Below are 19,418 nucleotides of genomic sequence, written 5' to 3'. Positions count from 1 at the left end.
CTATAGCTTTAGACCAAGACCTACGTCGAACAGCTGTTCCATATTGCACATTTTGCAGTAGGTGATAAAATCTTGAAAAAATTTGCTTGTTCACAACACCTGGCTGATCCTCACCATTCTAATTAAATCAAAAGTTAATAAGTTATATTCCTAAATTCTTGAAATGAAAAATGTTAGGATGGAACCAGTAAGTCCACCTACTCTTCCAGCACTCTTCTCTTCCTGGGTCTTTCTATAGTAAAAGTCAACAACAGCTACTTCTCTATTTCTTTCCCTATTGTTAATTATAGAGGAAAATTACAGCAGCAATCTGTAATGAGTGGAGGACTAAAATGGGTCTACAACATATTTGTAACAACTACTGGACACATCAGCTACAAAATCATAATTCCAGTTTTCACAATAGTCCTGATATATTTCCAAGTAGACCTGAATATGTGAAGAATGGTGAATGTCTTGTAGCTGTGATGTCACTAAACTGCTAGTTGTCCGTGGGGGCAGGGCAACTGATGCGGTTTACACATAAAAACTTCCATGTGAACAGCAACCTTGCACTATCAGCATTCATTAGAAATCACCCAACGTTGGTTGAAAGATGAATGACTGTATACATTTTAAAAACAAATTCTAGTTTCTAGTTTCCATGGAAATATGTGTGCAAACAAAAGTCGTGTATTGCAGATAACTAAACTGCACTTCAATAAAGTCACATCAGTAATTCGATCATACGACGTGGGGTGCCCAAAGCTTCTTCAAATACAATTATTAAACAGTCTATTATAATAATTGATAGCAAAATTATTTATTTAAATCGTGACATACATTAGATTTCTCTATTATAATTGTGCATTTTTGTTAATAATTTCTATTAAATGAAGGATTTTATTCTACTGTTGGCAATTTTTTATCTCCCTAATTGTTAATAGTTCTACCTCAATTTTGTTAATTAATTCTGTATATGAAAAGAACAGTCATAACAGCACTAATATATGTTTTGTGACTTTGTCACTAGATTCATTAAAATAAGTTTTAATGGCATTTTTTGGGATTAAACATTAAACTTCTCAGCCTTTATCTCCACAATATTTAGAATTTTTGTCATAATGTAGGTAATTAACTGGTTTCAAGCACTCCAACATGAACAACTATATTTCCCATAAAATATCTTAATTTAAAGGTTGTCAAATGATAAATTGTCTTATAATAATCCTGTAAATTAAGGCAAATTACCCTATTTTTCGGATTATAAGACACACCTAGCTTTTGGGGAGGAAAACAAGAAAAAATCTGCCTCTACCTCCCAGCAATTTGCCTTCTTTCAGCAAACAGCAAGGTCAGCTTCAGCACAGCCTGACTTAGCAGAAGCGGCTGATTGGTGCTTAGAATATAGCTTATCAAATGTTCCAGGCTGCGGGGATTGCCGTCGCCCATTGCCACTTATTGCTGCCTCCACGTGCCCCATTTTCGGCCCGTTCTAGGCGGCGGGGATAGTTATAGATATATCTGACAGTATATTAGCTTTTATTCTTGGTCATAATTTTGAACTACAGCATTTTTTTTCTGAATTGCTTCAATAGTGTGCTTTCATTAATAAACATTTTTATTGTTAACAAATAATTTAGACATGGTACTCCAGCTGTGTTGGACTGTGTCTCCCATCAGCCAGGCCTGGATGTTGGAAACTGAAATCATAGATGTCCAGCTCAGATTTGGGGGGTGGGCGGGAAATGTGGAAGCTTGGTGCCCAGAGGTAGAGAACTAAATCTTGGTATACAACCTACACCAGATCCCTTTCCAACAACATAGGCAGTGTGCCAACCAGAACTGCAAGACATAAATTTTAGAGAGTGATAGTGCCATCGTGTGGAAACCCAGCAAGATAAACAGCCTTGAAATGCAGGGCTATCTGGCCCAACTTCTCTGAAGTAATGGGTGCGGGTCAAGTTTAAAGGAACTTGGCTCTCCAAAGTGTGTCTATGTGTATATATAAAATGTCCTGATCAAATTATTGGAAATTATGTACCTACCTACCTGTCTTGCCATTCTGTGGTTTAATATCCAGACTTACTTGATTAACTTGGACTTTGATTGGTAGTTACCTTCTGTGTCTCCTGACCAATCTGACCTGACTTGATAAATTTGCTACTTTTCTGTAGACTTCTTTTGGGCGGCCTGCTTATGGGAGTGTTCAGATCTGCCTGCCTACGCCTACTAGTAATTCATTTGAAAAATTGACTTTAAAACTTCTTATCCTAAAAGAAAGTTTCCAGACTTGATTAGACACATTCTTAATTAGCTGTGCCTTAGTACAATATTTATATCATTTTAGATCTCCCTCCAGAGGCTGCTTTTATCATTTTTATTTTATTTTTAAAGAATTTGATCATTTTTTTAAAAAATCACATTATTATAATGCTGCCTATTACTTTATTTTGTATTTTTCTCAGCAAAGGGCATGAACAGTCAGGAACAATTTAAAACCAACTGTGTGTGCCTGGGAAAAGAGGCTTTAACAGTTCAAAAAGATGTTTCTCCCGTCCCTTTCCTGCTTTTCCAAAACATTGCTTGCAAAAAGGATATACCCAGGTTTGCCTTGCCTCAAAAATGTGAATTACAAATGCTAATAGAACAATTAGCATTATAAATAAAATTGCAACAAGATTCACTGTGAAGAGAGGCAATGTAAATTAATCTCTGTATGCTAGATTATGCTCCTGGGGTTGTCCTGTGTCCGCATATGTTGGCATAAAGAAAACCTCTGGCCCAGATATATATAATCAACCTTCCTTCTCTTTGCAAATATGTGACAATCAGGATGTACGTCTGGTAAAAATGGTGTGTGGTTTGGAACTAATTTGGGGAATTCCTTCCAGGACATGGGAAAATGTCCTTTTAGTTGTCATCCTATGCTAGTTATTTTTTTCAGCTCAGCCTTCTCAACTAAATAAAAAACGAGAGCACATTTCCAGATACAATAATGATAGATGTCATCAGTTCTCTCTTTGAATAGGCATAAGGAAACTCCGCTGTCGAAAGTAGACAGTGCCTAGATGCCTAGACCCTCTCAAATATGTAGCATGCAAACAACTACAACCCCAATGAATAAAGAGACATAGGATTGTGCAGCATATCACATACTGACCAATGTGAAATCTAATAGAAACAATGCTGGGGATTGGAAGGAAGTTATTACTGACCTTTGGATCTGCGAGGGCATTAATAACATTGCCAAGAGCAAGCAGTGACCGATTGATATTTGCTCCTTCTCTAAAGACAGCTCCTTTGGCCTTTGTGGCACTGGCACGTTCGGATCCAGCCAGGTCAATGAGACACATTTTGGCAATACGGACATTTTGGCTGATACTTGCAGTTTTATCTTGTTGCCTTAAATAAATCTAAACAAACAAACAAACAACAAAAACCAGAAGAAAATGCAATTTAGCAAGGTTCCAAATATAGGTAGCCCTTGACTTACAACAGTTCATTTAGTGACCGTTCAAAGTTACAACAGCACTGAAAAAGGTGACTTGTGACCGTTTTTCACCCTTATGACTGTTGCAGTATCCCCATGGTTGCATGATCCAAATTCAGAAGCTTTGCAACTGATTCATATTTATGTCATGTGGAGACCTTCTGAGAAGCAGAATCAGTAAGGAATCCACATTCTCTTGACAACCATGTTAGTAACTTAACAACTTCAGGGGTACACTTAACAACTATGGCAAAAAAGATTGCAACATGAGGCAAAACTCACTTAAAAAATGTCTCACTTAGCAACAGAAATTTTGGGCTCTTTTGTGGTTGTAAGTATAGGACTACCTGTAATAACATATACATCAATTTAGAAGGGAGAAATTACTGATTACAGCATACACACTTAAGCTTTCCTTGATCCAAGAGTTGGAAGTCCGGTGTTATATAATCATTCAAAGATTGAGAGATGTAAGTATTTAAAAGAATTAAGATTCATGTTAGATGATATTCCTGAGATTAAATCGCTTTTTGGAAAATGAACTTTATTAAATTTTCTTGCGTTTTTGTCTCATGTACCACTCATGACTACTCAATACAATTAAATGCAGCACATGTACTATAAAATCACGAGTTTAAAGTTGGACAGCACGTTTGGAAAGCTTGCTTTTTTTATTGTGACATTTTCTTGGAAAGCCTTTTGGCTCCAATCCTGTGGACTAGGATTCCCAAGCAATGAAAGCAACTGAAATCAATGGGAATTCTACAGGAATAAACATGTATAGGATCCAGCTGCTTTTAACTCAAACCACACTTATTAAAAGTAATGGACAGGGAAAAATCAGTTTGCAAAATCATGTTGTTCTAATGTCAGTACACGTGACATTTATTTTTACAAGCAGCTGCAACACTTTATTGAAGAGTTCTTCTCTTGAAGGCTATTTAGTACAAAGGATTTAAAGTAGGCACTGTATGTCTGCAAGCTGGAACTTTCTTCCCAATTCAAAGCTATTATGAATGGCATGCCACAATCTGAGAGTTCTTTCTATCTTTTACACAAAGCATCAAAGGTTATCTAAGATCCTCAGACACCTTATCTACCGTTTCACCTTACCTGAAAGACAGCATGGGATCGAGATGAGGTGGCATTCACATCAGTAGGATGTTGTGTTCTGTTTTTGTTTCCATAATCCAACATTTGCAAGATCTCGTCTGCAGATTTGGGCTATCAAGGATTGAGGAAAAAACCCAGTGAAATTAGTAAATCTTTACATGATTTAAATCACGGAGTTTTATTATCAAAAGTTACCAATAATAATTTAAACTTTATAATTTAGTGAACCAGTTGCCGTCTTATCTCAGGGGATGAATAATACAAAGGAAGTAAGACGATATCTCTTATCAAACCAGCTTCTCTTAGTGTATCACAAGCATCAATATCTGCCCAAAGATGATGTGCAAAAATAATTTGCATAATATTCAAAGGGAACAGACAGGAAAAAAAAAGTTTCCTCCAAAATCAGACTTTTGGCTATCACAGACTAATACAGCTCGTCCTGTATCGATTGTTTAAAACCAGTAACTCATTCTGACCAGCTAGGTGTTTACATCAGATCAAAGGTTGCCTATAATTCATCTTAAAGCAGATGAATAATAAGAGCATTCAGAGTTCCAGAATTAAACATTTACAGGGGACAAAAGCATACAAAATAAATCATAAAAAATAATTACGTCAATTCATAGCAAGTTTCTCATTCCAGTGTCTCAAATTTACAGTATTGATTTAGTGTTCTATTTTCAGAAGAATCGATCACAGCCACTCCCTAAAAAGCAGAAGCAAAATTTGACATGATCAGCATGCATTCACTAGCGGCGGGCAAGGAAGAAAAGTCTAACTTGTTTCATTGGAGAAAAGGTGTTTTGGAATAAACCTGACCTTCTCATTTCTGTCGAAATAATATCACCTATGCAACTGAGTCTTCAGTCTGGTTTCTAACTTTCTCCCCCAAAAATATTTTCTTCAAAAAAATCTGCCCATCTTAGCTCCATTATACATATTCATATTGTTGCTTTCTGTTCCATAGAAATTTTCTGCCTCTAGACCAACTTTCTGAAGAAGGCACCATTTTTTATTCCTGAACTATTTTCAAGTTTCCTTTTTGTCTCCTAGGACCTACACACAAAATGACCAACAAATTTATTGTCAATGATGGTTTTTGTGTGTGTGTGGGGGGGCGTGGGCGTGGGGAGGAGGTCTTGTCAGCTTGAATTCTAACAGCTACATAGATAAGTCCTTGCAGTTTTCTTGGTTACATTTTCGGAAGTGGTTTGCCATTGTCTCCTTCCTAGGATTGAAAAAGAACGACTGGCTTAATGGACAGTGAACTGGTTTAGGCCTAAAGAAGGCTAGAGCTCAGTCTAACCTGGTGCCTTATAGGCTTTCTTTCTACACCAAATAGTATGCAAAAGTTTTGGAGGTATACAGAAGTGGGCATCATCAATACCCTGAAGGGACTGTGATGGATTAATCAAAGTCACACCACCAAAACCTGGCTTCTCCAATTCTAGCAGAAATTGGCAACTGAACTTGTCAGGTTTCTGAAAAATCCAGTATGGTTTTTGTTTTGTTTTTGTGAAGGGATAAAACGGCCCAAACAGCCTGAAACAAAGGAACAAACTTTGGCTGAGTTGGTTGGATAGAGATAAGTGTAAATGTTTGGAACTGGACATACCTTTGAATCTAGGTACTTTCCAAATCTTCCCTACATTGCATGAAGGCAAAAATAGCTTATTTCTACACTATATTCCATTAAAATCAACAGCTGTACATCTGGTATACTTTTAAGAATACAAGATGATTAAACATTAGAATTGTATAACCCCTCAATTTTTTGCATATTAAATTGTTGGAAGAAATGTCCATCTAGGTTCAGTTCCAAGTGGGGAGACACTGGAAACATGAAGACTGCTAGGAAAGATGGCTTAATGGTGGACAGGACCACAGGGTTTGAAGTCCTGGGTAGCTGACCACATAGAGTGGAAAGTGATATGTATTTATACCCCCTCTTGGACTTTGAACTTGCTTCCTGTTCCTGTGAAAGAAATGTATTCTGAGAAATGTCAGATGCCCATGAGCACATGCAGGGGAAACTTTGTAAATTGTCTTGAGTCCCAGACTTGGTTGAATCTTGCTGAGTGATGTAATCTTCCCAGGTGCCATGTGGTGAGATGGGTAGAGGGTTAATCCTATTATGTCCAGAGGGTGAAGGTCTTTTGTGTTGTAGATAAGCTGGCCCAACCTTTTGTCTTGTAGTCATCATTGTTGGCATCATTCTTTCATTCTTGTTGGCATCATTCTTTCTGGGGCTATTAGCAAAGTGGGGGCTGCTGCTGAAGAGCATATTTCTCCTTTTCCATCCAGGGAGGTGTAATATTCTGCCTTTTTAATATTTCCTAGAATATTTCATTCTTCTAGGAGGGGGTGGGTGCTAACTTTCTACAATATCATCACTTGAGCACTGTTGCAATTAAAATTATTAATAAAGTTGTACACCTATTAAAGGTAGGCCTTTGGGAATTTGATTGATATGCAATAGCCTCAGTAGTAGACAAAAATTATTGGAAGACATATTTCTCTGTTGTGAATCCATTGCCAATTTTCTTCAGAGGTCTGACTGTAGAAATTACGGCACAATAGGGTGACAATAGCACAAAGCAACAGAAAAAAAAGGAGCAGCGGCGCAGGAGTGGAAAAGAAATGAGGGGACAGATCAAAAATATAAACAGAAATATAAGACTAGCACTACAATTTAAAGCTATTCTTGATTACTTAAAAAGTTTAACAACCAAGTTTTGCAATTAATGATTTAATTATAAAAGCCAAACTCTTCAGTTTTCTTTTGTCAGCTCTAAATAATTGCCTTATAGCAACCATTTTGTTAACAAGCCACTTAGAAGTCCATTAGTCTTTCAAATGTTGTTAGAAGGTATTGTGGTAATTGTTTATTTCCTTCCTCCAAATGCATTGATTACTATTTAAGTAACTTGTGATTTTCGAAATAAATTACGCACATGTACAATATGACTCAGGACATACTTAAATGTGAAGTCTCCTTCAAAGTGAATGTGTTTCTTGTGCTGATTTTATGGGAACATACATGTAATTTTATTAGATTGCAAGATAGAAGTAGCTTGTCACAATATTCTTATAGAAAGCTTTTTCAAATTCCCTATATAGACTAAAAACAGTATTTCCAGGAAATACTAATGGAGCTGAGTGCTGCTTTGTTTGGGAGTCCAGGCAGTCAGGGAGAATTTGATTCCCAAATTTCATCTTTGTGTTTATTTTAAGCAACGCTGACCCCTTAAGACATTCATTGCACATATCCACAAATAAACCAAATATTCATTTTATGCAAGAATTATGAAAATGAAATATTGCAAAAATAAATCAATAAACATCTCCTTCTTTTTGATCCTTACCCACCTCCACAAAATGAGTTTTATATCAAATATACATTTCATGATCCATTAGCAGTGGCTTATTTAGATATGGTTTATTGGAAAAGCTCCAATGTTCCCATCATACAAAAACTAAACAATAAAGTGTGATTCACAATCCACATGTGTTACATAATACATTAATTCCAGATACTATGGGTGAATCTAAAGCAGGGTTTTTTAAGGCATGATCCAACGACTTGTAGAGGTGTCCCCAAAATCTCTGAAGTTCCAAAATCAAAATTATTTACCAAATATTAAAGATATTTGTAAAGATTTAAAATGAAGTCAATCTTCTCATTACTTTTTTTAAAAAAATATAGGGTTTTCTTGAAAACGATTTGGCTTATGCCAATATTTAATGGGCTTAATAATGTTATTTTTACATGATAGCAATGGCTCTCTCTAAATGGTTTACAGAGTCAGCATATTTCCGCCAACAATCTGGGTCCTCACTTTACCAACCTCAGAAAGATGGAAGGCTGAGTCAACCTTGAGCAGGTAAGGATCGAATTGCCGAACTGCAGTCAGTCAGCAGAAGTAGCCTGCAGTACTGCATTTTAACCACGCTGCCACCACGGCTCATAAATATTCTATAAATGCATCCACTTTAGTTTTTAATACAGCAAATATTGATAAATATAATCCTTACAAACAAAAGCTCTATTATTTTTAAAAATGAGAAGCGGTCCTGAGAGCAAAAAGGTTGGAAGCACTGATCTAAAGTAGGACCTTTAATGTCTGTTCCCATTTTGTGGAAATCCCCGTTCCAATCAAATTTTAACTACAGTGCTTTTAATTTAAGATGAAGGCTAGCTTTCCTGAATTAATTTGGTTTACTGTCTAGTTTTAATCCTTCTGTTCAACTTTTTTTTTTAAAAAACCTATCTATCTACCTACCTACCTATCACTGCATTTCAAATGTTGGTTGTATTCGTTTTTTTTTAAAAAATCATTGTTAGCTAACTCAAATGGTTATTTAATAGAAAAAAATTAAATAACAACAAAAAAGATAATAATGGCACATACATACAAATGTCCATACCTGATGCAAGGTTAGCCCTTGAACCAAAACTCCTTTTTGAGGATCTTCTCGAACAGCCAATGATCCTGAATTTACTAATAGGTCACGTATCTGCTCATTGTAGACCTACGGAAAAATGTCTTTAATTTGGATAGCTCTACCACATTTGCATTTTAAAATTTGGGAAATGCATAAACATTGTATAGCACACTTGCAAAGTTAGTGACCTCATGAGGTAGAAGGAGACTTTATTTCAGCTTTCACGTCAGGAACTAACTAGAGTAACCTCACAAACCATAATTGGAAACCACTGCTTTAGGCTGTTTTCAGTTGTCAAGAATTGAATGGTCACAAATCAAGTTATTCTTAAACTCTCTGAGAATATGCAGGTCATTGTGTAATACTGAATGGGTTCATCAATTCCATTATTTGAGTTAATCCTTCCATCCTTGCCTGCAAGCAATACTGGAAAATGTGAGAAATTGTATCTAAATAATACATTTAAATACCCTTGTAGTACAGAAGAATCCTCTGCCCAGTGAAATAACAATTTAATGTAGTACGATGTCTTAAAAGGAAATCTTTAGAAATTGCAACCTATTATAAGAATTTATATGCTTGATCAGTTTAACAATTAAGATGCCAAGCTACATCTGTCATGGATGACAAATGAGTCAATTCAATAAATCTCACATGCAGTCTTGCACATACATATTCTGCATGCTACACAAAACCCCATACTGTTAATTCCATCTACTTTGCATCATACTACTTGTAGTTAGTATTTGACTTTTGGCTAATATTACAGAGATATGTCATATAATTCCCAAGAGAGTAGAAGGCTGTCCTCAGAGACACCACCTAAAACTGTGAAGGCAACACTACGGAGAGAGTAAATCACATAAAAGGAATTAAAAATAGCAATGCTCTAAGTAAGATACTGACAAGGTTCTTGGATACGGGCTAATTCATTGAACTGGACTGGATGTAAATTCTAGAAAACTAATCTTAAATAAGTCATGATCAGCTCATAGATAAGTGAGACAATCAGTCAAAAGTAATAAGACTTAAATGCATGAAGATTAAATGACTAAAAGAGGGATGCTCTTTCTGGAAGATTCTATTTTATTGAAAAAACATTATTGTGCAGAATTTAATTTCTTACCTCAAGATATGAAACTGCAATACTGCAATGCTTCTCTTCTTTCATTCGATCAATAGAATTGTAAAGCTCCATCATAGTCAGGTACATTACTCCGGGATCTTCAGGGGAACCCAGCATTGTATGAGTCTTCCCAGCTCCAGTTGCACCATAAGCAAGTACTAAATTGTGTAAAAGGACAGGGAAATTTTGAATTGACTGAGACTCATTACCCTGACATTTGAAACAAAATATAAGCAACCCACAGATTTTTTGCCCATTTACAAAAATGTGGATGAGGAACTATGGCAGCCAATCATAATTTTATGCAAAAAATAAACTAGCACATCTCTTTAATAAAACAGGTATTTTGAGCAGAACTTTATAATGGCTTCTCTTTTCAGAACAGTCAAGAACAAACCACAAGAAAAGTTTATTGCTCTTAATTACCTTATTTTTTCGGAGTATTCCCCCCCCCCAAAAGAGGGTGAAAATGTTGGTGCGTCTTATACACCAAATACAACCACTTTTGGCCTCCTGAAACCCTGCTCCACGAACCCCTTTTTAGCCAAAAACAGACCCGTTTTTTCGCAAAAACGGGGCGCACAGAGGATTTGGGAGGCCTGCAGTGCTCTTGGGGACCAGGGAAGGCAAAAACATTTTTTTCCTTGTTTAGTTCTTCGAAATCTTGGTGCGTCTTATACTCCAGTCCGTCTTATACCCCCCAAAATATGGTACTTCTGCCAGTATTTAGTAATGAGATACTGAAAGTTCCCAACTTAATTTTTAAGATGAGGTAGCATTAAAATAAACATACAACAAAATACTTCCAAAGTCTCAAAATCTTGAAAAGCAGCAAAAATGAAAATATGGAAGATATAAATTTTGTTAAGAGATTTCTGCAAATGTCAGTGTAGGAAACAAAAAGACTACTTTTTCTTTAAATGTATTAGGGTTATTCATGTGGGATTATTATGCATACTGATAACAAATGACTACCAAGGGAAGTTACCTGTACAATTATAGCCATTTAAAAAACCATCTAGAAATATTTTGGTGGTGTCTTCAAAGATTTCCAGTTGGGTAGAATGTTCATCAAATATGGCATCAAATACAAATTTTAGATCCTTGTTTTGCCTTTTAGTGATATCGCGGTTCGGTAGTTTTTTTCCATGAAAGAAACTGACTTCTTCCACTTTGGGATCGAACACCAGTATATGTTTATCAACAACCTGAACCACTTTTTGAAAGTTGCCATCTCTCTCTTTTGGATTTTCAGGACGAACACGGATTACTACTTTAATATGATTGCAAACATTTTCTTCATCTGTAGAAGACATTATAAAATGCAGCTATGTTGCTTCACGTGTATACCAAGTAAGTTCTTCTTCTGTTAATAAGGAAAAAAAAGTTTTATCAACAGAGTATCAAATATTAACAGAGTTTAAATTTGATTGGATTGTATGGATTTTTAGAAAATAGAAAATGTGTTGTTTCATGCTTGGAAGAAAACTTTCAAAATGCATATATTTTATTACATACTCAACCTTCAATGCAATTTTGACACTGATATTATTGTGGCAGAAATGTTTTGTATGGTTCTACTTAATATTATGCCTTTTAAATTGGCCAATCTCATATTAAGGAGCAACAAATATCTATGACAAATTGTGAACCAAATCTTTTTTCATTTTCTAAGTCAGATATTATAACAACTTATATTCTTATTTTTCCTTTTTCCCTACTCCATGTCTTCTGATCATTGTTGTTCTAAGAATTGTTTAAAATACTAGGACTTGGTTCAATGGCTGGAAAGAATATCAAGGCTAAGTGTTTCATAGACTCTGGTAGTTCATAACAAAATAGTGATGGGCAAATGAAATGCACACAAACTAATATAGCTCTGTATCCATTTTCTATGACAGTGCCGATAGTCAACCTGAACTAAAGGTATGGATGTGCCAATTTAATTTGTTTGACAAAAATAAGGAGGTTGGAACCACAAATTCTTTCGGCAAGGAGAAAGTTCCAGTGGGGTTATCACAAAAAAAGGTCTCTTGTTTTTTTAATTTTTATTTATTTAATCAAATTTTTATACCGCCCTATCTCCCGAAGGACTCAGGGCGGTTTACAGCCTGATAAAAACACAAGAATAAATACAAAATAAAAACAGTATTTAAAAAACTTATTGAATTAGGCCAGATTTAAAATTATGATTAAGATAATAAAAACCCCATTTAAAAGCAAAATTTAAAATTAAAATTCTAGGCCAGTCCTGCGCAGATAAATAGGTGTGTCTTAAGCTCGCGGCGAAAGGTTCGAAGGTCAGGAAGTTGGCGGAGTCCTGGGGGAAGTTCATTCCAGAGGGTGGGAGCCCCCACAGAGAAGGCCCTTCCGCTGGGTGTCGCCAGTCGGCACTGCCTGGCGGACGGCACCTTAAGGAGACCCTCTCTGTGAGAGCATACGGGTCGGTGGGAGGCAATCGGTGGCACAAAGCGAAGGTTTGAGACCGGACGATAATTACCTAAAACAGCTGGGTCCAGGGAAGGCTTCTTGAGGAGAGGTCTCACCACCGCCTTTTTCAAGGCGGCAGGAAAGACCCCCTCCAACAAGGAAGCGTTAGTAATCCCCTGGAGCCAGCCTCATGTTTATTTATTTATTTATTTATTTATTTATTATTTAAATTTATATACCGCCCTATCTCCCAAAGGACTCAGGGCGGTTCACAGGCATATAAAACATCGATACACAAAATTAAAATAATCTTTAAAAAACTTATTCCAATGCCCTATCATTAAAAATAGAAATATAAATATTAAAATCAATTTAAAACCCCTATAAAATTTAAAATCTAAGCCAGTCCTGCACAGATGAATAAATGTGTCTTGAGCTCATGACGGAAGGTTCAAGGTCCGGAAGTTGACGGAGTCCTGGGGAGCTCGTTCCAGAGGCGGGAGCCCCACAGAGAAGGCCCTTCCCTGGGCGCCGCCAGACGACACTGCCTAGCTTTAGAAAACATTACACCCCAGAAAGAATAGTGGAAGCTTGGAACAAACTTCCAGCCGAGGTAATAATAATAATAATAATAATAATAATAATAATAATAATAATAATAATAATAATATCTCTCAAAAATAGGTATTCTTGACACCAATGTGACAATCTAAGGTGAGAACAGAATTACATCTATCCACAGTGTATCTCACTTTGTCTTTAAAACAAACAAAGAGTAGATGTTTAAACGTTATTAACATTGTAATCAAACATTGGAATTGTATTTATTATTATTTTGGGGGGAGGGAGCCTGGACTTTAAAATAATTCAGCAAATATACCCAACACACCATTATTTCTGTAATATCTTTATATACACACAGCTTTAATAGTTTAACAAAACACTGCTTAGAAAATAGCTATTCCTTAATTCACATTCCTTAATTTGTGTTTTATAATTGTTTTATTGTATTTTTTGTAAAGTAACACAAGTATTAAGGACGTGGGTGGCATTCAACAAGTTATGGTGTAGTTCTTGTGGTCCTAAAAATCATCTTAAATGCTAGATATGGCTTTAAGTTAACCTTAGCAAGAGATTGCACATGTCAGGCTATATATATTATAGTGTGGTTTCACTCACACTAGGAATCAAGGGAATAAAATCTTCAATGGAATAATTTTTGAGGACACCTTTCAGATTCTAGTTTGCTAGTCAAACTTATTTACAGAACAAAGTAGCAATTTGCAGGAACTGCGGAAACAGCATAAAATTTTAAAGCATCAAAGTGAAGGGAGTCTTCAAGTTGACTCCAGGCGACAGCCTGCAAAGTCCCTGTAGTTTTATACGTTTTAAATCTCGAAAGTAAGGCAGGCTTTCTTGCCATTCACTTGAAGATACCAAAACATTTTGCTATTTCTCCTCTAGCCTATGCTTGTACGCTAAAGACAAAAGGCTTACTACGTTCGACAAGTACAATTTCACGCCTGCGTATTTAGAAGGCGAACAGTCCTAACTCCCAGGTTAAGCCATGCGTAGGCTTCAGAGTTAATAATCCTCGTAAATAGACAGTTTTTCCCCATTTTACTAGGAATTCCTGCCACGCACTTGCCATCTTGCTCCGAAGATTTAAAAAACATAGTCCATCCGGTGATTGCGGAGAGCTCAACATATCCCTCCGTACTTTAGCAACAGCTTATGTTTCAGTTACCTTAGCTGATCCGTTATTATTTACTGAGAAAGTAGCATTTAGGGCTCATTTAGGTTCATTGGACTTCATTTTCTCGTAAATATATATTACTCACCCAAACCTCGATCGTCCTTTTTATCGACCGCCAGCTTGCTAAGGCGTCGCCGCCGCCCCGCTTCTTTTGTTCAGCAAGCCACCAAATTCAAATATAAGCGGCTTGCAGATCGGTCGCTTCTGATTGGTTTAGGACCGAGGAACGTCATAGTTGCGCTGTTGATAGGACGGGGTATGAATTTTGGTCTAAACGAGGACCCGTCTTTTCACAGCACCCAAAACAGGCTCGAGCCGTCAGTCTTTCGAGGAAAGGGAAAAACTAGGCTTCTTGTCTCTATGGATGAGAGAAGAGATGTGCTTTCGAAAACGGGGATGGGTCGCTTTAGATTTTTTTTTTTCGTTTTTGCTCAAGGAATCGGGGAGGACAAAGATCACTTTTAGAAGGATTAATAAAGAAGAAGGTGGTTTTTTTGGAGTGGGGGGGGAAACAGACCAAATGAAAAAGTTGAATGAAACAAGTTGGGTTGCTGTAATTTTAATGTAACCGTTCTATCTTTTTCATTCGATGGCCAGATCACATAGAATATGGTGTTGAGTGTAGAAGAAGCAAAGACCAATTTTGTTTAATGTGTTCAAGCGGTATAGTTGACCCCAGTATCCTAATTATAGTGACTCAACAGTACTGCCTGGCTTTCGTGGGAATTCTTTCTAAGGCGGTTCTGGCCCAACCGTCTCAACTGAATTCTTTTTACTCTGCATGTCTCTTTAAAAATGGTTTTTATGACTTCAAGCGGTTTCTCTACGGATTGAATTGGTTTGCCCGCTAGTGTGCAAAAAGGCGGGGCGTTTCCTCTACTACCACTTTCGAAATTGAAGCACGTATAGGCTTGCCGATGGATTACGTGCGTTTTCATTTAAAAGCCGATACCCTTGAAGTTAGGAGTCTTTAACGTTTCTGCAAGAGCACCGGAATCCAGAGTATGTGTTGTGTGACAGGCACGTGCTCAATCTGAAGGGTACATTTATTGCCAAAAGAAAGAAAGGAAAGCAACAGAGGAACCCTGTGACTGCGCTACGTGCATTAACTCTTTACTTACTGCTTTTCAGCCCCTAACTAATTCCCTTCCCCGCATTTAGTTTACTATGGGCGGGGTATTCGCCTAGCATAAATAAATATATATATACATAAACATATATATAAATATATATATACATAAAACACTTCCGATTAGTCGACTTACGGTTGTTGCTCTGAAGCAGTTAATAGGAAGTGGGAGAGAATGATTATGTGTAGTACAGTAGCGCGATAGGAGAGAATAGTAGCTATAAAAAAAATTATATTTGTATGTAAGTAACTGGGGGAGGGGTCGAGACATTTGTTGAGTGGTTTGCAATGAGTTTTGTATACTAAAAATTAAACACAGTCCATCATTAAAGACAATTCTTTAACTGGCACTCTCCAGAAGAATTGGGTCATATAAGGCTTGGATAGCATTTGATTGTAAATTCGTGAAATTGAGGCTTGATGAGCGTATCTTATAGGTTGACTGTTAATGAGTGCCCCGTTAGAATTGTTCTTGTCCATGACAGTGTTGGCGAGGGCCTCTAACAGGAAATCGTTACAGCTTTTGAATGGTCACGCAATTTAAAGAGAAAGAGAGAAGGAGAGGTTTGGTGCCTTTTATTTTTATCCTTGAAAAAAACTTATTTACAAGCAGTCGTGAATATTGAATAATTTTCTTCATCAGCCCCTTCGCCCAGCATACACATCATAGAATAAATTAGTATACTATTTCAGGGATGTTAAAAAACTAATAGAATGTACTATCTGCTGGTCATAATTCTTTCACATATTGATTTGGGACGGCCAATACGGGAAGAGGACGCTTAGGCAAAAAAAAAAATTAAAAGGAGTTAATGCCACGAAGAAAGAGAGCAAAACATTCTAGCAGACGCTGAACATGTGCACACCCTACTGTATACTTATTTCGGACGCCAGTCCTGCCGAATTGATGGGAGTTTTTTCCTCAATAGAAGAGCGCGTGGTTAATTGTAATTTACAACCGGTGCGAAATTCAAGCAGGTGCGTTTCTATTTTTGCCTGGATCTAGCACTTTTCAAACGTGTGGAGAGAGGGGGCCAGAAACGAATAATGCCTCGCCCCATAAATTTGGATTCCTTCCACCGAATCGAGCAAATGCACCATATTTGATTTAGTTTGTTGCCCTTTTGGGAAAGCGGAACTGAAAGCGGGCGAGGCTTTGTTGCAAGGGGGGAAGCCTTTTGGCAGCCCACCTGCCTCCGCCAGTTGCAACGAAGAACCTAAAGAGGCGGAAACCTCGTCTAACGCCTCGAAGACCGCCTTAGAATGATGTCTTCCTAAAACCTAGGACGGGTGAGACAGGCAATCGCTTGGGGAGAAAAGGTTCGTGGTCTTCTTCAGATGCATACATTACCATTCCTACAATAAAGTGTCCTTCCCTTAGGAGTCCTAATTGCAAAGGAAATGGCGATGATGGTCAGATACGGTATTCTCCCAGCCCTTCCTTCCCTGGTCTCCAGTGAATAACGTCAGATCTCTCTCAATCTCCTTTTTTTTCTTTTCTTTTGCATTTACGAGAAAGTGTTTTTTTTTTTTGAGCTTTCTAAAACCACCTGCCAAATTAAAAGCTCCTTGCAAAAAATGATGGAGGTATAGATTAATAAATGATAAGTCCCCAAACGGTCTTAAGCCCAAACAAAAGATTTCCTTCTCTGAGCTAATAAAAGTATTAAAGACATTTCTTAATTATGGGCCAAAATGAGGCAATTTGGCAGTCACTCTGGACTTGAATGGTGATGAGACTTGTGTGTTTTATGGGTTAAAAAACAGTTGACACAATAGTTGTAACAGATAATAAACTCCTCTTCAAGTGACTTAATTCAGTCAAATAGAGTTTTTTTCCCCCCTCCTCTTCTCCCTCTTTCCAAATATTTTTGCAGCATCTTTTCACTTTGAATGCATTTCGTGACCACATAACAGGATGACATTTAAAATGAATTTGTGAAAAACAAGAGGACTATTTGTTGGTCCCTTACAAGTCTGTTTCCTTATTCCTGTTCTTTTCATGAATGTTTAGATGAGACAAATTGTGAGTATTTGCTCTATTGCAAATACTGTTTAAAATTTCTATGGAAACTGGAATTTGCTTTATTAAACAGGGCCTTAACTATGTCTACTCTTGTAATTTTTGCATGCTCTTTCTTTTCCTTGGAAATAAAGTCAACTTCATTGATAGGGATATTACAAACCATCTATTGTGCATTTAAGGCAAAGTGAGGGGAAGCTTGAAAATGACTGATTAAATTATATATAGGAAAATACTATACTAAGTTTTCTCAGCTCATCCATTGAAGCTTATTGGAGGAAGTTTTAAAAAATAAGATACAAAGTATGGATTTTTTAATCAGAAAGTGATAGAGGTAATCATTAATTTTGATTATTTTACAAGGGAATTTACTTTTTTCATTTTTTATTGGTGACTATTGCATTAATAAATATTGACCTCACTATTAATAATTCTTATGATTATATATTGCAAAGTAATTGGGTGGAGGCTGCCATTATGATCTTGTCCTATTTGGCCAGGACTATAAAGCTGGTTAATATCATATATGGACTAGATAATTGTTGGTCCTCTTCATCTATTAATAAATGGCCATGACTGTACTGCTGCTTAATCAATAATGTAATATATGGACCTCCTAATCTTCTTTTACTCATACCTTGTAATAACATTTAAAAAAACCCAAGGCAAGTTGTATTCAGCATTCATGGGTTCCCCCCCTCCCCGCATTTTTAGGCAAGAACTCAGGATTTGGGGGGGGGATTTTAATTATGATTTGGACTGCTTTTATGAAACTTATTATTAACCATTTTGAGTGTCTTATGGGTAGGAAGTGGGTTATAAATGATAATAAATAAAATACATGTAAAAAGAGTGATGAATCTAAAAAAAAAACCCAAGCTGAGAGAAGAATATCAGTGCGTATATAAGAACACAAACATTGCTAATAGAATTCCTTGTGGAATAAAGAGGTTTTCAAAAGTGTATGAGATGTAGAACCCTTGAAGGAGAGAATGCTACAGCTGCAGTTTCTATATATAAAAAGTGTCCATAATTAAATGATGTACTATAGTTCAGTGTTCCGATAACTATCTTTAAAATTGTGTCTGTAATTATTTGATTCTAATAAATTATCTCAATATGTTTTTTTAACGAATGTAAACTTAAATAGAAGGATTAGCAGTAGTAGTAAGTAGCCCCATTAAAAGCTCTCAGTTGGTAACTTAACTATGGTTCTTTCTTTTTATTGACTGTATTGTATCAACTAATTTTGATTTCTGATGCTTTTTTCCAGATTGTAAATGTACTAATTTGTTACTAGTATTTGCACCCTGTCCTTCAAGCAACTTTGTCTCCAACATGCATTGGCTTCCTTGTTTACAAAAAATCTGCAATCAATTTACTTTGCATACTTTCATTCCAAGTTGTTTAGGTATGTCAGTAAAATGCATACATTCTTCATTAACAAGTACATGTGAAGCTGAAAAATCATTGCATTTCAGTATTAGTGAAAACTTACAGGATGAAATACACAGCGAAGAAAGTCAAGAATTACATAAGTCAGTTATGGTAGAAGAAGTTATTGAATTTTTAGCACCTCAAAAAGAACAGGTGAGTTGGATCTTAATTTCAAAGCAGAGAAACATTTTTGAAAATATAAATGACAAATTATAACGCAAACAGTCTATTTTGTAACTTGACATTTTAGCTTTTTGTACTAGATTGTTTTTTATATTGTTTATGTAACTTTTTGCCGTAAGTGAAATGCATAGTTGTATATATGCCATTTTTTATTGAAACAATCTTGAAAGGAGGCAATCATATTCTGAATTTTGAGCAGTATCTACTAACTAATAAGAAATGTAAAGTTACCTACAAAGTTAGGTATGGTTAGGATATGAAGACTTGTCAAAATGTCCAGCAAGATCACCTTTGTAGGGA

General features: G+C 36.3%; 2 protein-coding genes across 2 annotated transcripts in view; one reads left to right on the top strand and one right to left on the bottom strand.

Moving 5' to 3' along the window:
• KIF18A (kinesin family member 18A) overlaps nucleotides 1-14,619 on the bottom strand; it is a 53,252-nt gene extending 38,633 nt beyond the window's left edge. The window contains exons 1-6 of the mRNA XM_058160910.1: nucleotides 14,432-14,619; nucleotides 11,149-11,526; nucleotides 10,161-10,318; nucleotides 9,017-9,121; nucleotides 4,586-4,696; nucleotides 3,198-3,395 (exon numbers count right to left, since the gene is read on the bottom strand). Of these exons, the coding sequence (XP_058016893.1) occupies nucleotides 3,198-3,395; nucleotides 4,586-4,696; nucleotides 9,017-9,121; nucleotides 10,161-10,318; nucleotides 11,149-11,476 (900 nt within the window). The 5' untranslated portion in view covers nucleotides 11,477-11,526; nucleotides 14,432-14,619. The remainder of the gene's footprint in view (nucleotides 1-3,197; nucleotides 3,396-4,585; nucleotides 4,697-9,016; nucleotides 9,122-10,160; nucleotides 10,319-11,148; nucleotides 11,527-14,431) is intronic.
• A 1,492-nt stretch (nucleotides 14,620-16,111) lies between these two features.
• The window catches only part of METTL15 (methyltransferase 15, mitochondrial 12S rRNA N4-cytidine), a 75,955-nt gene continuing 72,648 nt past the window's right edge, over nucleotides 16,112-19,418 (top strand). Inside the window, exons 1-2 of the mRNA XM_058160924.1 lie at nucleotides 16,112-16,795; nucleotides 18,772-19,088. Of these exons, the coding sequence (XP_058016907.1) occupies nucleotides 18,837-19,088 (252 nt within the window). The 5' untranslated portion in view covers nucleotides 16,112-16,795; nucleotides 18,772-18,836. The remainder of the gene's footprint in view (nucleotides 16,796-18,771; nucleotides 19,089-19,418) is intronic.

This window comes from Ahaetulla prasina, chromosome 1 (genome assembly GCF_028640845.1).
Source record: "Ahaetulla prasina isolate Xishuangbanna chromosome 1, ASM2864084v1, whole genome shotgun sequence".
Taxonomy (NCBI): Eukaryota; Metazoa; Chordata; class Lepidosauria; order Squamata; family Colubridae; genus Ahaetulla; species Ahaetulla prasina.
Note: the sequence above shows the minus strand (reverse complement) of the source record. Positions and strands in the feature narration are given on the sequence as shown.